Source organism: Bos indicus x Bos taurus, chromosome 13 (assembly GCF_003369695.1).
Source record: "Bos indicus x Bos taurus breed Angus x Brahman F1 hybrid chromosome 13, Bos_hybrid_MaternalHap_v2.0, whole genome shotgun sequence".
NCBI lineage: Eukaryota > Metazoa > Chordata > Mammalia > Artiodactyla > Bovidae > Bos > Bos indicus x Bos taurus.
Genome location: NC_040088.1, coordinates 31,115,606 through 31,137,109, shown reverse-complemented (window position 1 = coordinate 31,137,109; position 21,504 = coordinate 31,115,606). Strand labels below are relative to the sequence as shown.

The following is a 21,504-nucleotide window of genomic DNA, read 5'->3' as shown; positions in this document are numbered from 1 at the left end:
AATATCTCAAAATAATGGTCAACAACATATTGAAAAGTAAAACACTTAAATCATTTTCATTTATCAATAAACCAGGACAAAAAAAGCACATAAGCTATCACTACAATGATTTAATCTTCTACAATAGAGGTTGGCACACAATCTCTGTTGCAACTACTCAACTCTGCTGCTGTACTATAAAAGCAGCTGTGGACAATATGAAAATGAATGAGCATAGTTGTATTTCAAAAAAACTTCATTTATGAACACTTAAATTTCATGTAGTGTTCCTACAGTATCCTTTTGAGTCTTTTTCCATCCACTTAAAAATGTAAAACCCATTTTGTGCTCATATGTCATACCAAAAAAAAACACAAAAAGGCAGTAGGCTGAATATGGGAGATGGGCCAGTTTGCTGCCTCTGTTCTAGAAATTCCAGTTAATGAGGTGAGGAAACAAAATGAGCTGTGACTATTGGGGAACCGCACCTAAACTTAACACATGCAAGGCCGTGTACTTATGAAAAATAAGTATACAGGTGTTAAACTAGTGTCCATAAACTCAAGTTTATAATTTAAAACAAACTGGACTTTCAGTTCAGGACAAGAGATGGAATAAGCATATTTCACCCTATTCCTCCCACCAATTAGAACAACAAAAAACTCACACAAAATTCATGAAGCAACTGACAGAAGATTACAAAAAAGGAGAAAAAATAAGGTAGATTAGCTAGGGACCATGGAACACAAAGACTGACACAAGGACAGAACTTCCTGCAGGAAGTTTCCTATTTTTTGTTTGGCTTGGTTGGGATTGACTCCTAATATGTCCTGTCCTGAGCTCTGGAGAGGCCCACAACGTGAAAACAAAAATGAGCACAAACAAAAAAGTACCAAGAAAAGCCTGCTTTCTATAGACAAAAGACCAGGAAAAGGGTGACACAGCAAGACAGAAACATTTTGACACACACAATCCAGGCAAACAACAACAGAAAAGTGGCATCCCTCCACCTCACGAGGCAATGTTTCCCAGTTCTGTCCAGTATCAATAAGGCAGCACCTCCCCTCACCCATTAGGCGGCAGTTTTAAAGAATGTGGGTAGAGCTCTGTCTTCCATTTCTACCCTGGAATATTAAGGTGGAGCTTCACCCCAGTACAACTAGAAAATGGGGTGAAGATTATGTGAGGAGAGAGTTAGAAAAATGAATCTTTTAAATATCAGTACAAAATCCTAGACCACCTCTGAACAACCTATGTATAAAAGTGACCAGAAACAGCACAGTAAAAGGTTTCAGTACTAAACTCTGGTATGAATTAAGGCCCAGGTTTCAGACTGGTCTCCTGGTAGCACACAAGTAGGGCAGAGCAGAATAACAGTGCAAGATTTCGAAAATTAAACTGATTTTTGAACCACAGTCAGCAAAAGTAGGCCAGGGTGTGTGCTCCAAACCTAAACAGGTTGACTGCCTATTAAATAAAAAGGTTTAAATGGGAACAGAACACTCAAAATGGATAGGATGCAGTTCAAAATCACTTGTCACACCAGGAACTATGAAAGTCTCAACTTGAATGAAGAAAAAATAATAATAATTATAAATAAATAAATAAATACAATATATTGTATTATTGTATTGTATTATAAATAAAAACATAAAACCCATTTTGTGCTCATATGTCACACTAAAAAAAAAAGGCAGTAGGCTGAATATGGGAGATGGGCCAGTTGTATTACAATACAATAATACAATAAATATTTTAATAAATATTACAATAAGATAATACAGATTTTAAATTATTTGGAAATTATTTTAAAGCAGCTATCCTAAGAACTCTCCAAAAAGAAATCATAAACACTCAGGAAGCAGAAGATATAAAGAATATCAGATAGAAATTTTAGAACTAAAAGCACAAAAGTTGACACTGAAAAAGAAACAATCAAAGCAAACAAACACTGGATGGGGACTTCCCCGGAGGTCTAGTGGTTAAGCTTTCACCTCCCAATGCAAGTGGTGCAGGTTCAATCCCTGGTCAGGGAGCTAAAATTCCATATGCCTGACTGTGGCCAAAAACCAAGAATACAGACAAGAAAAGCAATATTGTAACAAATCCAATAAAGACTTAAAAAAACTCAATAGCAGAATGGAAATGACAAAGGAAACAATCAATGAACTTAAAAACAAATCAACAGAAAAGGTCCAATCTACAACCGAGACGAAAGAGATTAAAAAACAGAAATGAATAGCACCTCAGAGTCCTGTGGGACAATAATAAAGATATAACATGTTCACCACTAGAGTCCTAAAAAATGAGAAGAAAAAGAATGCAGAGATAAATATACATATATATATTTGAAAAATGATAGCTGAAAATATTCCAAATTTAGTTATGGATTATCAACCTTCAAACTGCTGAAAACTGATGACAAAGTTCTGAAAGAAGCCAGAGAGAAATGATATGCTACTTCTAAGAGAATAACAATTTGAAGGACAGTATATTTTCCACCAAAAACCACGGAAACTAAAAGGAAATGTATAATATTTTTCAAATGCTAAAAGGATCAAGCCAAAATATTCAGTTCAGTAGTTCAGTCGTGTCCAACTCTTTGCAAGCCCATGAACTGCAGCATGACAGTCTCCCTGTCCATCAACAACTCCTGGAGTCCATCCAAACCCATGTCCATTGAGTCGGTGATGCCATCCAAACATCTCATCTTCTGTCGTCCCCTTCTCCTCCTGCCCTCAATCTTTCCCAGCATCAGGGTCTTTTCAAATGAGTCAGCTCTTCGCATGAGGTGGCCAAAGTATCAGAGCTTCAGCTTCAACATCAGTCCTTCCAATGAACACCCAGGACTGATCTCCTTTAGGATGGACTGGTTGGATCTCCTTGCTGTCCAAGGGACTCTCAAGAGTCTCCTCCAACACCACAGTTCAAAAGCATCAATTTTTCAGCACTCAGCTTTCTTTATTGTCCAACTCTCACATCCATACATGACCACTGGGAAAACCATAGCCTTGACTAGATGGACCTTTGTTGACAAAGTGATGTATCTGCTTTTTAATATGCTGTCTAGGCTGGTCGTAACTTTCCTTCCAAGGAGTAAGCACCTTTTAATTTCATGACTGCAATCACCATCTGCAGTGATTTTGGAGCTCCCAAAAATAAAGTCAGCCACTGTCTCCCAATCTATTTGCTATGAAGTGATGGGACTAGATGCCATGATCTTCGTTTTCTGAATGTTGAGCTTTAAACCAACTTTTTCACTCTCCTCTTTCACTTTCATCAATAGGCCCTTTAGTTCTTCTTCACTTTCTGCCATAAGGGTGGTGTCATCTGCATATCTGAGGTTATTGATATTTCTCCCAGCAATCTTGATTCCAGCTTGTGCTTCTTCCAGCCCAGCATTTCTCGTGATGTACTCTGCATATAAGTTAAATAAGCATGGTGACAATATACAGCCTTGACGTACTCCTTTTCCTACTTGGAACCAGTCTGTTGTTCCATGTCCAGTTCTAACTGTTGCTTCCTGACCTGCATATAGGTTTCTCAAGAGGCAGGTCAGGTGGTCTAGGATTCCCATCTCTTTCAGAATTTTCCACAGTTTATTGTGATCCACACAGTCAAAGGCTTTGGCATAGTCAATAAAGCAGAAGTAGATGTTTTTCTGAAACTCTCTTGCTTTTTCGATGATCCAGCAGATGTTGGCAATCTGATCTCTGGTTCCTCTGTTTTTTCTAAAACCAGCTTGAACATCTGGAAGTTCACGGTTCACATATTGCTGAAGCCTGGCTTGGAGAATTTTGAGCATTACTTTACTAGTGTGTGAGATGAGTGCAATTGTGCAGTACTTTGAGCATTGTTTGGCATTGCCTTCTTTGAGACTGGAATGAAAACTGACCTTTTCCAGTCCTGTGGCCACTGCTGAGTTTTCCAAATTTGCTGGCATATTGAGTGCAGCACTTTCACAGCATCATCTTTCAGGATTTGAAATAGCTCAACTGGAATTCCATCACCTCCACTAGCTTTGTTCGTAGTGATGCTTTCTAAGGCCCACTTGACTTCACATTCCAGGATGTCTGGCTCAAGGTCAGTGATCACACCATCGTGATTATCTGGGTCATAAAGATCTTTTTTGTACAGTTCTTCATATTAGAGTAAAATCATCCTTCAGGAATGAAGATGAGAAAAAGACACTGGCAGATGAAGGAAATAATGTGTCATCAACAAAACAGCTCTGAAAGAATGGTTAAAGGAATTTTTTCACACAGGAAATAAATGACAGAAACCTCAAACATCAGGAATAATGAGCAGTAGAAAGGGTGTGTGCCCACACGTGTATGTATGCTACATATGTATTGTGTATGAACATATACATAAATACATATATACTAATTAAACAGTTTTCCCCTTGTTCAGTTTTTAAAATTATGTTTGATGATTGAAAGTAAAACTGTAACACTGCCCTGTGGTTTTCAACATACATAAAGGTAACACTTAAGACAACTGTTTCATAAAGCGGGTAAGGGCCTAAAAGGTAGTAAGGTTTCCACCTTCCACTTAAAGTGGCAAAAGATCAATTAGCAGATTGTGATAACTTATGTATGTGTATTTTAATCCGTAGAGCAATCACACAAAAAAACTATACAAAGAGATACACTAAAGACATTACAGAAAAACCAAACCGGAGTACTAAGAAAATGTTCAAGTAACCCATAGGAATACAAGGAAGGGCAAACAGAAGAAAAATATGAAAAAGAATTCCTAAAATGGCAAACTTTGCCATTCATAAAATGGTAAACAAATGCAAAATACTGAAAATTACATTCAATATAAACAGTCTAAATACACCACCTAAAAAGACAAGGATGAGAAGAATTGGTTAAAAAGGAAAAAGACCTAACTAACTATATGCTGTCTAGGGGGCTTCCCTGATAGCTCAGTTGGTAAAGAATCTGCCTGCAATGCAGGAGACCTGGGTTGGGAAGATCCCCTGGAGAAGGGAAAGGCTACCGACTCCAATATTCTGACCTGGAAAATTCCATGTATAGTACATGAGGTTGCAAAGAGTTGGACATGACTGAGCAACTTTCACTTCAATTCACTTCATATGCTGTCTATAATAAACTTACTTCAAAGATAATGATATAGAAAGGTTAGAAATAAATGGATTCCATGTTTTAGGAGGAGAAAAGGAAGGATAAAAAAGTATAGCACAGAAGGTGTTTAGGGTAGTGAAACTATTTGGTATGATACTGTAATGGATATATGTCGTTATGTATTTGTTAAAATTCATAAAATATACAATAAAAAGAATAAACCCTAAAGTAATCTATGAACTTCTAGTTAATAATAATGTATCAATATTGGTTTATCAGTTGTAACAAATCAACCACATGAATGCAAAATGTTAATAAAGGAAACTGGTGGGAGTTGGTAAGAAGAGGGTATATGGGAGCTCTGTATTTTCTACTTTGAACTGCCTAAATTTTTTTGTCAATTAAAAAAAAAAATGGATGAGGAAAGACATACCATGCAAATATGGAACAAAAGAAAGCTGAAGTAGCCATGTTACACTGGATAAAGTATTTTTCAGAACAAGGAAAATTATCAGAAACAAAAAGGAATAATACATAATGACTAAAAGGCCAAAATAGACATAAAATTCTAAATGTGTATGCTCCAGAAAACAGCTTCAAAATACAAGAAGCAAAAATTGGCCTAATTGAAAACAGAGAAAGACAAATCAATAACCCCCTCTCAGTAACTGACAAAAACCTTAACTGAAAATCAGCAACAGAAAGAACACTACCATCAACCAACAAGACCTAACTAACATTTATAGGACACTCTATCCAACAGCAGGCTAGACTTTTTTTTGTAAACTCCTATGGAATACTCTCTAAGACAGACCACATCCTGGTTCATAAAGCAAACCTTCACAACTGTAAAGAAGGGACATCGCTTTAGAAACCACAGACATCAAAAGGATAAGGGATGCTAAGAACAACTCTGTAAACAGAAATCCAACAACTCAGACAAAATGCACAAATTCCTTGAAAATCACAAACTCCTATAGCTTTTAAAGAAATGTTTAACTTCAGAAAAACAAATCTTAAGGCCAAGATGTCTTCAATGGCAAGTCCCACAAATATTTAAAAAGGAAATAATACCCATTCTACACTTGCCATAATAACACCCATTCTAACTCTTCCAAAAAATAGAAGATGAACACTTTCCAATTCTCATTTTTATACTGATATTATCCTGATAAAACCAGATGGTAAACAAAAACAAAATTACAGATCAATTCCCCTTATGAACACAGAAACAAAAATCCTCAGCAGAATATTACCAAACCAAATGCAGCAATACATAAAAAGAAAAATATACCATAAACAAGTGGGATTTATCCCAGGAATATAAGGCTGCTTCCAAAAAAACTGTCAATCAACAGATCCTATCAACAGATGCAGAGAAAACGTTTGACACAAACTCATGAGAAAAACGCTCAGCAAACTTGAAATTTAAGGAATTTCTCCCACTACCTGATAAAAGGCAGCTAAACAAAACAAAAACAAAAAACCTAGTCTGACTACTTCCTCCTAAAATTATGAACAAAGCCAAGATACCTGCTCTCACCATTCCTATTTAACACAGTACCCCAAGTCCTAGCCAGTGCAAAAAATAAGGCAAGAAAAGGAAATAAAATTTTCCACAGATTGTAAAGTAGGGGACATGATTAACCTCATAGAAAACCCCAGGGAATCAAATTAAAATCTCTTTAAACTACTTAGTTTAATAATGTCACAAGATATTAAGATCAACACAGGAAAATCAGTAATATTTTAGTATACTAAGAATGACTAAAGAAAAAACAAACTTAAATGTAACACCACTTACAATCACTTCCCCAAATAGAAAATATTATTTAAGTATAAATTTAACATAACATGTTTAGAATCTGGTATGCTGAAAATGATAAAGCACTAATGAAGTAAAGCCTAAATAAATGGAAAGACATACTGTGTGCATGTTTTGGACCACTCAACATTAGTATAGCTGTCAACTCTCCCTAAAATGATCTACAGATTTAACACAAATCCTATAAAAAAAGCATAGCAGTTTTTTTTCCCCCTTTTTTTGGCTACACCATGCAGCATGCTGATCTTCCCCAGCCAGGGACTGAAACTGTGCCTTCTGAAGTAGAAGTGCAGAGTATTAAACACTGAACCACCCACCAGGGAAGTACCACAGCATTTTTTTGGGGGGTGGACACAGACAAGTTATAGACAATTTTTTAAAACAGACAGACAAGTTGATTCTAAAATTTATATGAAAAGATAAATGATTCAGAATAAAACAATACTGAAAACTTGGAGGAACCATATTATCAAATTTAAAACTTACCATATGGCTTCAGCAATCAAGAGTGTATGGTGCTGAAGAAGGGACAGACACAGAGATCAATAAAACAGGATAGAGAAACTGGAAATAGACTCACAAGTATGCCTAACTGATTTCCGGCAAAGATATAAAAGCAATCCAAAGAAGGAAGAAAAAATCCAAAGAAGGAAGAATAAATGGGGATGGAGCAAATGGACTTCCATAGGCAAAGAAAAAACAGAGATCCAAAATTTATGTAAAAATTAACTGCAAATGGATCTTAGATGCAAAGATAAAGGGTAAAACTATAAAAAATGGTACAGGAAAACACAGGAGAAAACCTTTGTGACCTAGAGTTGGGCAAACAGTTTTTAGACATGACACCAAAGCAAGACTTATAAGAGAGGATTGGCCTTCATCAAAATTAAAAATCAAGTTTATCAAAGACCCTGTTAGGAAGATTAAAAGACAAGACACAGACTGGGGAGAAAACACATATAAAGAACACTTATCCAGAAAGTCTCTAAACACAAAAATGAGAAAACAAAGAATCTCATTAGAATATGGGCAAACACATGAAAAAATATTCACTGAAGAATATATTCACATGGCAAATAAGGACATGAAAATGTTCACTATCATGAGAAATCAGGGAAATGCAAATTAAAGACACAATGAGATACTATTACAACACCTTTCAGAATGACCAAAATTTGTTAAATATTGACAATGCCAAATGCTAGTGAGGATAGAAACTTCATCTTTCATATAATGCTAGTGGAAATGCAAAATTTTTATAACTTGTCCAGAAAGTAGTTTGGCAGTTTCTTTAAAAACTAAACATACATTTACCATACAACATAACAATGGCACTTCTGGGTATTTATCCCAGAGAAATGGAAAACATGTCCACACAAAACATGTGTACATGAATGTTCGTAACAGTTTTTTTTGTATACCTCCCCACTCCAGTACTCTTGCCTAGAAAACCCCATGGATGGAAAAGCCTGGTGGGCTACAGTCCATGGGGTCGCGAAGGGTCGGACACGACTGAGCGACTTCACTTTCACTTTTCACTTTCATGCATTGGAGAAGGAAATGGCAACCCACTCCAGTGTTCTTGCATGGAGAATCCTAGGGACGGGGGAGCCTGGTGGGCTGCCATCTATGGGGTTGCACAGAGTCGGACACAACTGAAGTGACTTAGCAGCAGCAGCAAACTGGACTTAATACAAATGTCTTTCAACAAGAACATGAATAAAATGCAACATATCCATACAGTGTAGTACTACTGAGCTACAAAAAAAGAACAAATTACTGATACACACAAAAACTTGGATGGATCTCAAAGGCATTATGTTGAGTGAAAAAGCCAATCTCAAAAGGTTACACACATTCCATTTATATACCACACTTGAAATGAAAAACTTGTGATTTTCATTTCACTGATAGGTTGCTTCGCTGGTAGCTCAGCTGGTAAAGAATCCGCCTGCAATGCAGGAGACCCTGGTCTGATTCCTGGGTCAGGAAGATCCCTTGGAGAAGGGATAGGCTACCCACTCCAGTATTCTTGGGCTTCCCTGATGGTAAGGGAAGATGGTAAAGAATCTTGGGCTCAGATGGTAAAGAATCCACCTGCAATAAGGGATTTGATCGATCCCTGGGTTGGGAAGATCCTCTGGAGAATTCCATGGACTGTCCAGTCCATGGGGTTGCAAAGAGCTGGACATGACTGAGCGACTTTCACAGAGATAGGCTGCCACAGTTACGTTGGGGAGAGGATCTGGTGATTATAAAGGGGTAGCACGAGGGATTTTTTCCTTCTTTGTGGTGGTGGAACAGTACTGTATCCTGATTATGGCAGTGGTTATACAACCTGATAAAATTTCAGTGCTGGGTTCAGAAAGCCAATTAAAACCAGTCCTTGTCTGGGATTTCCCTGGTGGTCTAGTAGTTAAGATACTCTGCTTCCACTGCAGGGGTTGATGCCTGGTAGGGGAACTAAGATCCAGCAGCCAAAAAACAGGAAAACAAAACAAAAACAGTTCTTGTCTTCAGTGAGCTCATAGCCCACAGGCAAACTTCTTTTCTGTGTCCCTAACTTATGCTATACACTCCTTGAAAGCAGAATCTTCACTCAGCAAATGCCCAATACATGAAGAACAAAAGACTAACAATGCTTGGTTTAGAAACATATTGTAGTTTTCACCATACATGAGAAATTGAGAAAGCAATTCTTTTCCTTAGAGATCCAACACAGTAGAGTGAAAAAAACATGGACTGTGAAGTCACACATACTTGTATATGAATCTTAGCTCTGGGATGACTACAGCTTAGAAAAAGCTCTTGGTTTTTATGTTTTGAGTTTTCATTTCCTTATCTTTAAAATAGCAATGTCTCCCACTGATAAAAGGGGACTGCTATGAGTACTATAAAAAACATAATGTAGGGAATTCCCTGGTGGTCCAGTGGGTAGGACCTGCAACTAAGATCCCACATGCCACAGAGAATGGCCAAAAAAAAAAAAAAAAAGTAATGTAAATATATCTACACATAAAACTCCATCATAAAATCTAGTACACAGCAGGCATTTTCCAAGTTGCCCCTACACCTGTTCCTTATTCACTAATCCTTCACTATGACCAAAATGACCATTTGTACTCAAATTACACATTTCTTTGCCTTGACTTTTCTGGCTTCAATTAAGCCCTTACCTTAATGTACACCTTCAAGATGAGGAACTCAAATTCTATATAACTCAATATCATAACACTCAAATTTGTAAGACTTTACACTTAAACTTTTCCCCTAAGAAGCATTCTATAGGTTCCTTGAACCTCAAAATTTGCACATGTAGTGATGAGGATGAAAACAGTAATGCATTCATGTTGGTAGTAGCAGCTCACTCTGTTCCTCATTTCCACAGCCACTCTGGAATGTGATCAGCAGTTGGGAGCTTACTTTGGGGTTCCTGCTGCCACAAACTAGAAATCTTCGGACTCCTACCAGCCTGGGGTTAGAGTATCCACAAACGTTTAAGTAAATTTTCTTCAGTCAGTGCCTGCTTCACTGCCAATATTTCCATGTCTTGGGCCTTTCCTACTACAGATCCCTCCTGATCGAGAGCTCATCCCATCAATTTTCCTCCATTTAGTTCTTCTCTCCCAATTCCCTTTCTTTCACCTACTACAGGCCCTACTGCAACTTTCTCATTGTTAAATTATTTTATATTTACTTTTTTTATTATTATTATGTAACTTGATTTTTCTTTTTTTTTTGTCCTACACTATTTTATGGTCATTTTTTGATGTCAGCACACACAATCTTACCTCACCCTCATTAATGATAACACTGTTCAGAAGCAGAGATGTACATTAAGTAAATAATAAAGAATTTGTTTAAACATACAGCAGGAACTAAAGTTGGGAGAATAGGAAAAACAGAGAGCTAATGCTATGGTCAAGTCCTCTGCATTCTTCAAAGTTTAACAGCCAGCTCATGCCCACTTACTCTGCCAGCTGACAAGTCTTTCCTATGTACTCAAAGCTCTTACTCAACTTTTCTAAACTTTCATTCTTAAAAATAAAGAATAGGCAAGGATCACCAAAGATAAACAGGAAAAGAAAATGACTAGAGGAAACAGGAATGATTCCAGAAAAAAAAACAAAACTTTTAAAAACTATCTTCAGAGATAAAAATAGAAGTAAAATCATAAAACAAGAAACAGCTCTAGAAAAATTTTAAACAAACTGAAGATAATTCAATAGAAAGAGAGGAAAAAGTCATGAAAATCTCCCAGAAGAGAGACCTGAAAAAAGGAAACCAAAGAAAAAAAGTTTGAAAACAGGCGAGAATAGATAAGAACATTATAAGAGCAATCCAAGAGGCCCAAATTAGAATTTCTGAGAGAAAAAAGTAAGAAAACGGAGTGGAGGATATCATCTAAGAAAAACATAAGGCAATCATTAAACATGAAAAATACGAGTCTGCAGATTAAGGGGGGCTAGGACTTTCCTGGTGGTCCAGTGACTGAGAATTCACCTTCCAATGCAGGGGACATGGGTTCGATCCTGACTGGGGAAACAGGATTCCACATAACAGAGAGCAACTAAGGCTGCATGCCATAACTAAGAAAGCCCGTGTGCTGCAAAGAAAGATCCCTCATGCTGCAACCAAGAGCCAATGCAGCCAAATAAATAAATATTTTCAAAAATTAAAAAAAAAAAAAAAACAGATTAAGGGACCCATCAAGTACACCACTATGGAATTCTTAGAAAACAACTGATCCTTGAACAACTCGGGGGGTTAAAGGTGCCAACCAGACCCCCATTACCACCACCAGTCCCCCACACAGTCAAAATCCATGTATAAGAATCCATCTGCTAGACATAACAGAGAACAGACTTGTGGACACAGTGGAGGGGAAGGAGAGGGCGGGATGAACTGAGACTAGCACTGAAACACACACAGTACCATACATAAAATACATAGCCACTAGGAATTTGCCATATGACAGAGGGATCTAAACCCAGTGCTTTGTGGCAACCCAGAGGGTGGGAGGCGGGAGAGAGGGGACATATGTTGATGTATGGCAGGGACCAACACAACACTGTAAAGCAATTACCTTCCAATTAAAAATTAAAAAAAAAAAAAAGCATCCATCTGCCAATGCAGGGGACAAGGTTCAATTCCTGGTCCTGGAAGATCTCACATGGCCTGGGGCAAAAAAGCCACATGCCACAACTACTGTGCCCCAAAGCCTGTGCTGCACAAGAAAAGAGAAGCCACCACCACAAGAAACCCAGGCACCAGAACTAGACAGCAGCCCCTCATCTGGTTGAAACTAGAGAAAAGCCAACACACAGCACAGAAGACCTAACACAGCCAAAAAAAACACTCATGTATAACTTTATATAGTTGGCCCTCCACACCCTAGGTTTGGCATCCTCAGATTCAAGTATCATATGATGCTATATAGTGCTACATTCAACATACCTTTTTTTATTGCATTCGACACTACCATGCTTTGCAGAAACTGTTTTTTTTACAAACTGTAGGTCTGTGGCAATCCTGCATCAAGCAAGTCTGTTGGTACCATTTTCCAGTAGCATTTGCTTACTCTGTCTCTGCACCCCGTTTTGTTAGTTCTTGCAATATTTTGAATGTGTTCATTATTATTATATTTGCTACACTGATCTGTGATCTTTGATGTAACTACTGCAAAAAGATTATGGTTGACTGAAAGCTCATTTTTCACCAATAAAGTATTTCTTAAGTTACTTAGATTTTTTTTTTTTAGACTTAATGTGATTGCACACTTAGTACAAATTTTTCTTTTTTTTTTTTTTTTTTACTGTATCACATGGCTTGTGGTATCATCACAGTCATACCAGGGATTGAAGCTGGGCCCTCAGCAGTGAAAGAGTGGAGCCCTAACCACTGGACAACCAGGGAATTCCCCCTAAACATACCTTTTATATGTACTGAGACACCAGAAAAAAATTATGTGACTCACTTTATTGCAGTATTTATTGCAGTGGTCTGGAACCAAACCCACAATATCTTTGAAGTATACCTGTATTTATTTTTAAAAATTTGTGAATAAGAGGAGTTCAAGCGTGCAGTTAAACCCGTACTGTTCATGATCAACTATGTATGGAAAAAAGAGAAGTTTTCAGAGAAATGATAGAATAAATTTCCTACAGGAAACAAAATGAGACTAAATTTCACTTCTTATGATGAACAATGAATGCCAGAAAAAAAACCGAGCAATGACTTTCAAAGTTCAGAGGGAAAATAACCTGCAATTTAGAATTCTAAACCCAACCATCACTCAAACATGAGGGGAGAACAGACATCAGAAGAATCAGTTTATCTGCTGAGTACTCTTTCTCTTAAGAAGTTACTTGAGAACGAACTTTAGCAAAAAAAAAAAAAAAGCTTTTAATTTTTATTTTTATTTTTTTTTTAGGTTCAGGCATGTTTTTTAATGATTTTATTTATGGTTGTGCACGGTCTTCATGCTGCGTGGGCTTTTCTCTAGCTGTGGCTCCTCTTGTTGCGGAGCATGGGCTCTGGTGCCCACAGACCTCAGTTCTGCGGCTCCCGGGCTCGAGAGCCCCGGCCCAGTGGCTGTGATGCATGGGCTCAGCTGCTCTGCCACGTGTGGTCTTCCCAGACCAGGGGTGGAACTCGCATCCCCTGCTTTGGCAGGGGGGCGATTCTTTACCACTGAGCCGCCAGGAAAGCCCTCAGGAGTATTTTAGACTAGTTTTCCATGCTCCTATCTGGTGAGAGAGGCCTGGGAGCCAGGAGTCCTCAGCCACGGTGCTGGCTCTGCCATCAAAAGCTCTGGGGCCTCTAGAGAGCACCTGCCCCTTGCTCAGTCGTGTCTGACTCTTTGCCCACCAGGTTCCTCTTGTCCATGGGATTTCCCAGGCAAGATTACTGGAGTGGGTTGCCATTTCCTTCTCCAAGGCTTTTAATTTTTAATTAAAAAAAAAGAAAACTGAGATCTAAGATTCAGGGGGAAGGATACTACTCAAAAATGCAATGAGGAAAATCACAAGAAAACAGCCATGCAGATTACCTCAAGAATAATAGACTAGAATGTATATGATTGACAGCATGGGGAACAGTAGGATAATAATAAAGATAGATCAAAAAAAAAAAAAAGACAAGAAAAAAGAAAATCAGGAACTCCAGAAAGAAAATTCCAGTTGAGCTATTTAAATTCCTAAAAGATGATGCTGTGAAAGTGCCGCACTCAATATGCCAGCAAATTTGGAAAACTTAGCAGTGGCCACAGGACTGAAGGTCAATTTTCATTCTAATCACAAAGAAGGATAATGCCAAAGAATGTTCAAACTACCATACAATTGCGCTAATCTCACATACTAGCAAGGTTATGCTCAAAATTCTTCAAGCCAGACTTCAGCAGTAAGTGAACCCAGATCTTCCAGGTGTACAAGTTAGGTTTTAAAGAGGCAGAGGAACCAGAGATCAAACTGCTAACGTTCGCTGGATTATGGAGAAAGCAAGGGAATTCCAGAAAAACATCTACTTCTGCTTCATTGACTACACTAAAGCCTTTGTGTGGATCACAACCAACTGGAAAATTCTTAAAGAGATGGGAGTACTGGACAACCTCACATGCCTCCTGAGAAACCTGTATGCAGGTCAAGAAGCAACAGCTAGAACCAGATATGGAACAACAGATTGGTTCAAAACTGGGAAAGCAGTATGACAAGGCTGTATATTGTTACCCTGCTTATTTAAATTAAATGCAGAGTACATCATGTGAAATGCCAGGCTGGATGAATCACAAGCTGGAATCAACACTGTCAGGAGAAGTACCAACAACCTCAGATATGCAGATGATACCACTCTAATGGCAGAAAGTGAAGAACTAAAGAGCCTCTTGATGAGGGTGAAAGAGGAGAGTAAAAAAGTGGGCTTAGGCTTAAAGCTCATCATTCAAAAAACTAAGACCATGGCATCTGGTCCTATCACTTCATGGCAAATAGATGGGGAAACAGTGGAAACAGTGGAAATAGTCACAGGTTTTATCTTGGGCTCCAAAATCACTGCAGACGGTGACTGCAGCCATGAAATTAAAAGACGCTTGCTCCTTGGAAGAAAAGCTATGACAAACCTAAACAGCATATTAAAAAGCAGAGACATCATTTTGCCAACAAAGATCTATATAGTCAAAGCTATGCTTTTTCCAATAGTCATGTACAGATGTAAGCGCTGGAAGGCTAAGTGCCAAAGAACTGACTCTTCTGAACTACGGTGCTGAAGGCGGCTCTTGAGAGCCCCATGGACTTCAAGGAGATCCAACCAGTCAATCCTAAAGGAAACCAACCCTCAATATTCACTGGAAGGACTGATGCTGAAGTTCCTATACTCTGGCCCCTGACGTGAAGAGCCGACTCACTAGATAAAAGACCCTGATGCTGAGAAAGATTGAAAGTAAAAGGAGAAGGGGTGGCAGAGGATGAGATGGTTAGATAATATCACCAACTCAATGGACATGAATATGAGGAAATTTCACAAGATAGTGAAGGACAGGGAAGGCTGGTATAACGTCCATGGGGTCGCAAGAGTTGGATATGACTTATCGACTGAACAATAACAATTGTTATTAACAATTCATATAACAATAACAACTCATAGTAACATTACTCACAACAGCCAAAAGGTATAGACAACCCAAATGTCCACTGAAGGATGAATAAACAAAATGTGGCATATATGCACAGTAGAAGATCATTTGGCCTTAAAAAGGATGGAAATTCCGATCCGTGCTACAACATGAATAAACCTTGAAGATTATACTAAGTGAAATAAGCTAGACACAAAATGACAAATACTGTACGGTTCCACTTACATGTGTACCTAAAGTAGTCAAAGCAGTCAGGGAAAGCAGAATGTGGTTGCCAGGAATTCAGAAAAAGGGGAAATGGGGAGTTAGCTATAAACGGTACAGAATTTCAGTTGAGGAAGATGAAGTTCTAGAGACTGTTGGTGGTGATGATGGCTGCACAACAATATAAATATACTTAATGTCAATGATTTGACACATAAAACTGATTTAAATGCTTAATTTTTATGTTACGTATTTTTGTACAACAAAGAAAAAAATAGGTATATGAATACTTTAACATGTAACACCTTTTCCTGCTCCCAACTCCTGCCAGAAGAACCACTAGTCTGATTTCTATCATCATATCTCCTGGCAACTGAACTGTAGCTACTTTTTTGTGTATCTGGCTTCTTATATATATCTGTGAGATTCATCCATATTGTTGCACAGTAGTTCATTCCTCTCTATTGCTGAGTACAATTCTATTGTATGAATGTATCACAATTTATTCATCTTTTCACCCATTTTTAGACATTTGATTATTTCCTTTTTCTTTTTTGCTATTATAAATAAAGCTACAGTGAATATTTACATGCAAGTCTTTATGTAGACATATATTTTCATTTCTCAAGGGTAAATACCTAGGGGTAGAATTTCTGGATTATTGGATACATGTATATTTAGCTTGTAGAAAATACTCAATGATTTTCCAAAACTGTAGTGTTGGTGCTGTTTAAAACTTAGAATGATGGGTAAGTTGATAATGAAATTCTGCTTTTCCTTTTTAATACAAATTGTTGTTTAATGCTACACAGACTGAGTACTGAATTCTTTGAAACTCTCAGTGCATCAGCTCTTCAACAAGGATCCATATCAATTTCAACTAAAAAAAAAATGCACAATGTGAGTTGTGAGTTAAGTTTTATTTGGAGCAAAATGCCAACTATAACCTAGGAGGCAGCAATTCAGACAGCTCTGAGAAACCCTTCTGAAGAGGTGGTAGGAAGGTCAGCGTATTATGTGATTTTGGTGAAGGCAGAATACATACAATCAAGCACACATTTCTGCAGAACATTGCTGCCAGTCTTATAAAGGTGACTGCTAGTCACAAGGAGCACATGTCACCATGAAAGATTTTAGTGCTTTTCTAGATATGAGGAGATGCAAGAAGTGGGCTCATAAAATCTTCTTCTGAAAATATCTCACTATCTGAAGGCCTGTTCTGCAGGTTTTTCCCAGAGCACAGAGTACCTCATTCCTGATCTCCACCCTGAATCCTTTCAGAGTGGGGTTGAAGGTCAGCGGTCACAACTTGTAATTTGATCCTTGCAGAGACAAACGACAAGTGCCAATTTGTAGTTGACATCAGGATCATCTCTGCTCTACCCACAGAAACTTTGATTCAACAGAGAAGGACAGCAGGGTACAGACTTTGGTCTTTTATTTCTTAAAGCTCTTTAAGTGATCCTGATTCATGACCCGGTTGAGAACCAGTGTCTTAACCGATGAAAATTATAATATTTTTAAACATTAAAAAAAAAAACCTACTCTTGGGACTTCCCCAGTGATCCAGTGGCTAAGACTCTGTGTTCCCAATGCAGGGGGCCTGGGTTCAATCCCTAGTGGAGAAGCTAGATCCCACAGGCCACAACTAGGAGTTCTTATGCTGCAACTCAAGAGCCCGCATGCCGCAACACAGACTCGACACAGCCAAATAAATAAATAAATAAAAATAGTCTGTAAAAAAAAAAAAAAAAAACCTACTCTTATAGCTTGGAAATTAAATGGGAGTGGGAGAAAATCTGATTTTAGCTATATTTTGTGAAGACAATAATTTGGGTGACAAATGTTTCCTTGTACTTCAGGTTTTACCTCTTTAGCTACTTGAACTGCATCATCCATCAACACTCATTGGAATTCCATTAAAAATGTTTTCAGTTGTGCCACCTGCAACTAAAGAAAAAAAAAAACCTTTAGAAAGATGAAACAGCCCTATTTAAAGAGCACTGGTTGTTCTGGGGGAGAGGGTACACTCTACCAAGATATCTCACAGAGTTGTAATGAACATTCCAGGAGCCACAGCACAAAACTTCATCTTAAATAGTTAATTCAGATCACTTACAAGCTCATGAGAACTGAATTCAACGATATCTTAGGTCCTTACTGTAGGAGATAGGATGGAACACTCCTCCCTTGTCCAAAAACCTGGATTATTCCATGGTAGGGGTATTTATGTACCATAACATTCCGATAGGGGACATTTGGCAATGTCTGAAGACAGTTTTGATAAACAAATCATAGGATGGCCCTTCCAAAACAAAGAATTATCCCCAAACGCCAAAGCTGAAAACCCAAGCACTGGTCAAAAACACCCTGGGGTCTAACCTTTGCAACCTAAGTGTCTAACTAAGTGTCCCAAGCCAAATCTATAAACCTCCTTAAGCCTCAGTTTTCTCCCTTGGAAAAACACTATAGAGTCTGCATTCAATATTCTCTGCCTTTTCTAACTCCAGCTTCAACAGCTGGAAGTTCACAGTTCATGTACTATTGAAGCCTGGCTTGGAGAATTTTGAGTGTTTTTACTTTGCTAGTGTGTGAGATGAGTGCAATTGTGCAGTAGTCTGAACATTCTTTGGCATTGCCTTTCTTTGGGATAGGAATGAAAACTGACCTTTTCCAGAGGAACCAGAGATCAAACTGCCAGCATCTGTTGGATCATTGAAAAAGCAAGAGAGTTCCAGAAAAACATCTACTTCTGCTTTGTTGACTATGCCAAAGCCTTTGACTGTGTGGAAAATTCTTAAAGAGATGGGAATATCAGACCACCTTACCTGCCTCCTGAGAAATCTGTATGCAGGTCAAGAAGCAACAGTTAGAACTGTACATGGAACTACAGACTGTTTTCAAATAGGGAAAGGAGTACATCAAGGCTGCATATTGTCACCCTGCTTATTTAACTTATATGCAGAGTATATCAGGAGAAATGCCGGGCTGGATGAAGCACAAGCTGGAATCAAGATCAGTTCAGCCCAGTCACTCAGTCGTGTCTGACTCTAAGATTGCTGGGAGAAATATCAACAACCTCAGATATGCAGATGACACCACCCTTATGGCAGAAAGCAAAGAAGAACTTAAGAGCCTCTTGATGAAAGTGAAAAAGAAGAGTGAAAAAGTTGGCTTAAAACCCAACATTCAGAAAACTAAGATCATGGCATATGGTCCCATGACTTCATGGCAAATAGATGGGGTAACAATGGAAACAGTGAGAGACTATTTTCGGGGGCTCCAAAAATCACTGCAGATGGTTATTGCAACTGTGAAATTAAAAGATGCTTGCTCTTACGAAGAAAAGCTATGACAAACCTAGACAACATATTAAAAAGCAGAGACACTACTTTGCCAACAAAGGTCTGTTAGTCAAGGCTATGGTTTTTCCAGTAGTCATGTTTGGATGTAAGAGTGGGACTATAAAGAAAGCTGAGCGCTGAAGAACTGATGCTTTTGAACTGTGGTGTTGGAGAAGACTCTTGAGAGTCCCTTGGACTGCAAGGAGATACAACCAGTCCATCCTAAAGGAAATCAGTCCTGAATATTCATTGGAAGGACTGATGCTGAAGCTTAAACTCCAATACTTTGGCCACTGATGCAAAGTACTGACTCAATGGAAAAGACCCTGATGCTGGGAAAGGCTGAAGTCAAGAGAAGGGGATGACAGAGGATGAGATGGTTGGAAGGCATCACCAACTCAATGGCCATGAGTTTAAGTAAACTCCGGGAGCTGGTGATGGGACAGGGAGGCCTGGCATGCTTCAGCCCACGAGGTTGCAAAGAGTTGGACATCACTGAGCTGAACTGACTGAACCCATCAGAAGAATGTCCACAAGTTGATCACGCCCTCTTTAAACAATTACTATAAAACTTCTCACTATCTTCCTCAAGTTGGGACACATGGTTTTAAGGGCATTAGCCCACTATGGGCCTCTTTCCCTGGCAAAATAACAAAGCTACCCTTTACTACTTCACCCAAAATTTTGGCACCAGTGTACAGGGAAGCTGAGCTTTTGGGATCGCTTTCGATTCTTTTGGGCATATACCAGAAGCAGAATTACTGAATCATGTGGTAATTATATGTTTAATTTTTAAAAATATCTCCAAACCATTTTCCACAGCTGCTATATACCACTTTACATTCCCACCAACAGTGCACAATGTTCTAATTTCCCCACATCCTCACCAACACTTGTTTTCTGGTTTGATAGTAGCCACCCTACTGATGTGAGCAGGACAGACACAAAGCTTTACTGCTCAGAACCCTCTTCAAGAAGGGACTTCTTATTTAGTTGTGGAGACTGGTTAGCTGACAGCTTCCTGCTGTTAATCCCTTTAGAATTCACCTTAGCTTTCAAATAGAGGGTACCCTTTCCTCAGGACTGTCCCTGGCCAATGAGTGGACAAGGTGGGGTGGTACAATGGCCTAGACCTTTCCAACCAGTCAATTTGGCAATCTGGGCTGACAGATTTTGTCAGGTGGGCACTGCATTCTGACAGCCTCCCATGCCCAACCTAATCTGTTCTGCCACTTCACAGGCATTACTCCTCAAAAAGCCCCTTGCTCTCCTACTCCATCTCAATCTAATTCCTGGAGAACCCAATTGGCACATATATTAAGTATACTATTTACACTGATGGAGTGACAAAAACCACTGGGGAAAAATACAACTCCCAATTAAATAAACTAAAATGTTAACAATGGTGAGACCTCTGTACTATTTATGTATTCCTTATTAGTGTTAGTTGCTCAGTCATGTCCAACTCTGTGTGACCCCATGGACGGTAGCCCGCCAAGTTCCTCTGTCCATGGAATTCTCCAGGCAAGAATACTGGAGTGGGTAGCCATTTCCTTCTCCAGGGGATCTTCCCAACCCAGAGACTGAATTGGCTCCCCTGCACTACAGGCAGATTCTTCACCATCTGAGCCACCAGGGAAGCATTCCTTAACCACCATCTATTAATTACTTATACAAATTAATAATAAAACCATTAGAAGATGCCATACCTAATTCTGCTCCTAAGGAAATATTCTAATGGTAGGATAAAATGGTGTATTTTGTAATTTTGTACAAAATTATGACTAATTAGTGAGTCATAAACAAATTGCTGGTGTTCTTAAAAAAAAAAAAGCATATGCCCAGGTACCAAGGAACTAAAAGGTCAGGCACTGGGCTTCATAGACTTTTCATAGGTTCCTCATTTGTTTATAAAGACTTTCAGAAGAGACAGTGGAGCCTGTTCATTCACCCTCATGTTTTCATAGATGAGATCAATGCCCCAGATAGGATGAGGGAAGAACATTTGTTGGCCTTGTTTCTCAATGCCTATGTCCAAAGAACGCTCAAACTACCACACAACTGCACCCATCTCACACGCTAGTAAAGTAATGCTCAAAATTCTCCAAGCCAGGCTTCAGCAATACGTGAACTGTGAATTTCCAGATGTTCAAGCTGGTTTTAGAAAAGGCATAGGAATCAGAGATCAAATTGCCAACATCCACTGGATCACTGAAAAAGCAAGAGAGTTCCAGAAAAACATCTATTTCTGCTTTATTGACTATGCCAAAGCCTTTGACTGTGTGGATCACAACAAACTGTGGAAAATTCTGAAAGAGATGGGAATCCCAGACCACCTGACCTGCCTCCTGAGAAATCTGTATGCAGGTCAGGAAGCAACAGTTAGAACCGGACATGGAACAACAGACTGGTTCCAAATAGGAAAAGGAG

At 38.6% G+C, this 21,504-nt stretch overlaps 1 protein-coding gene across 6 annotated transcripts in view; it reads right to left on the bottom strand.

The window, feature by feature from the left end:
• PTPRA (protein tyrosine phosphatase, receptor type A) overlaps positions 1-21,504 on the bottom strand; it is a 171,148-nt gene that overhangs the window by 102,296 nt on the left and 47,348 nt on the right. For 3 of the 6 annotated variants that reach the window (XM_027559301.1, XM_027559304.1, XM_027559303.1), the window contains one exon: positions 17,600-17,680. The exons of the other annotated variants lie outside the window; for them this stretch is intronic. In XM_027559301.1, coding sequence (XP_027415102.1) covers positions 17,600-17,629 — 30 coding nt within the window. In that variant the 5' untranslated portion in view covers positions 17,630-17,680. The remainder of the gene's footprint in view (positions 1-17,599; positions 17,681-21,504) is intronic. 6 annotated transcript variants of the gene reach the window in all.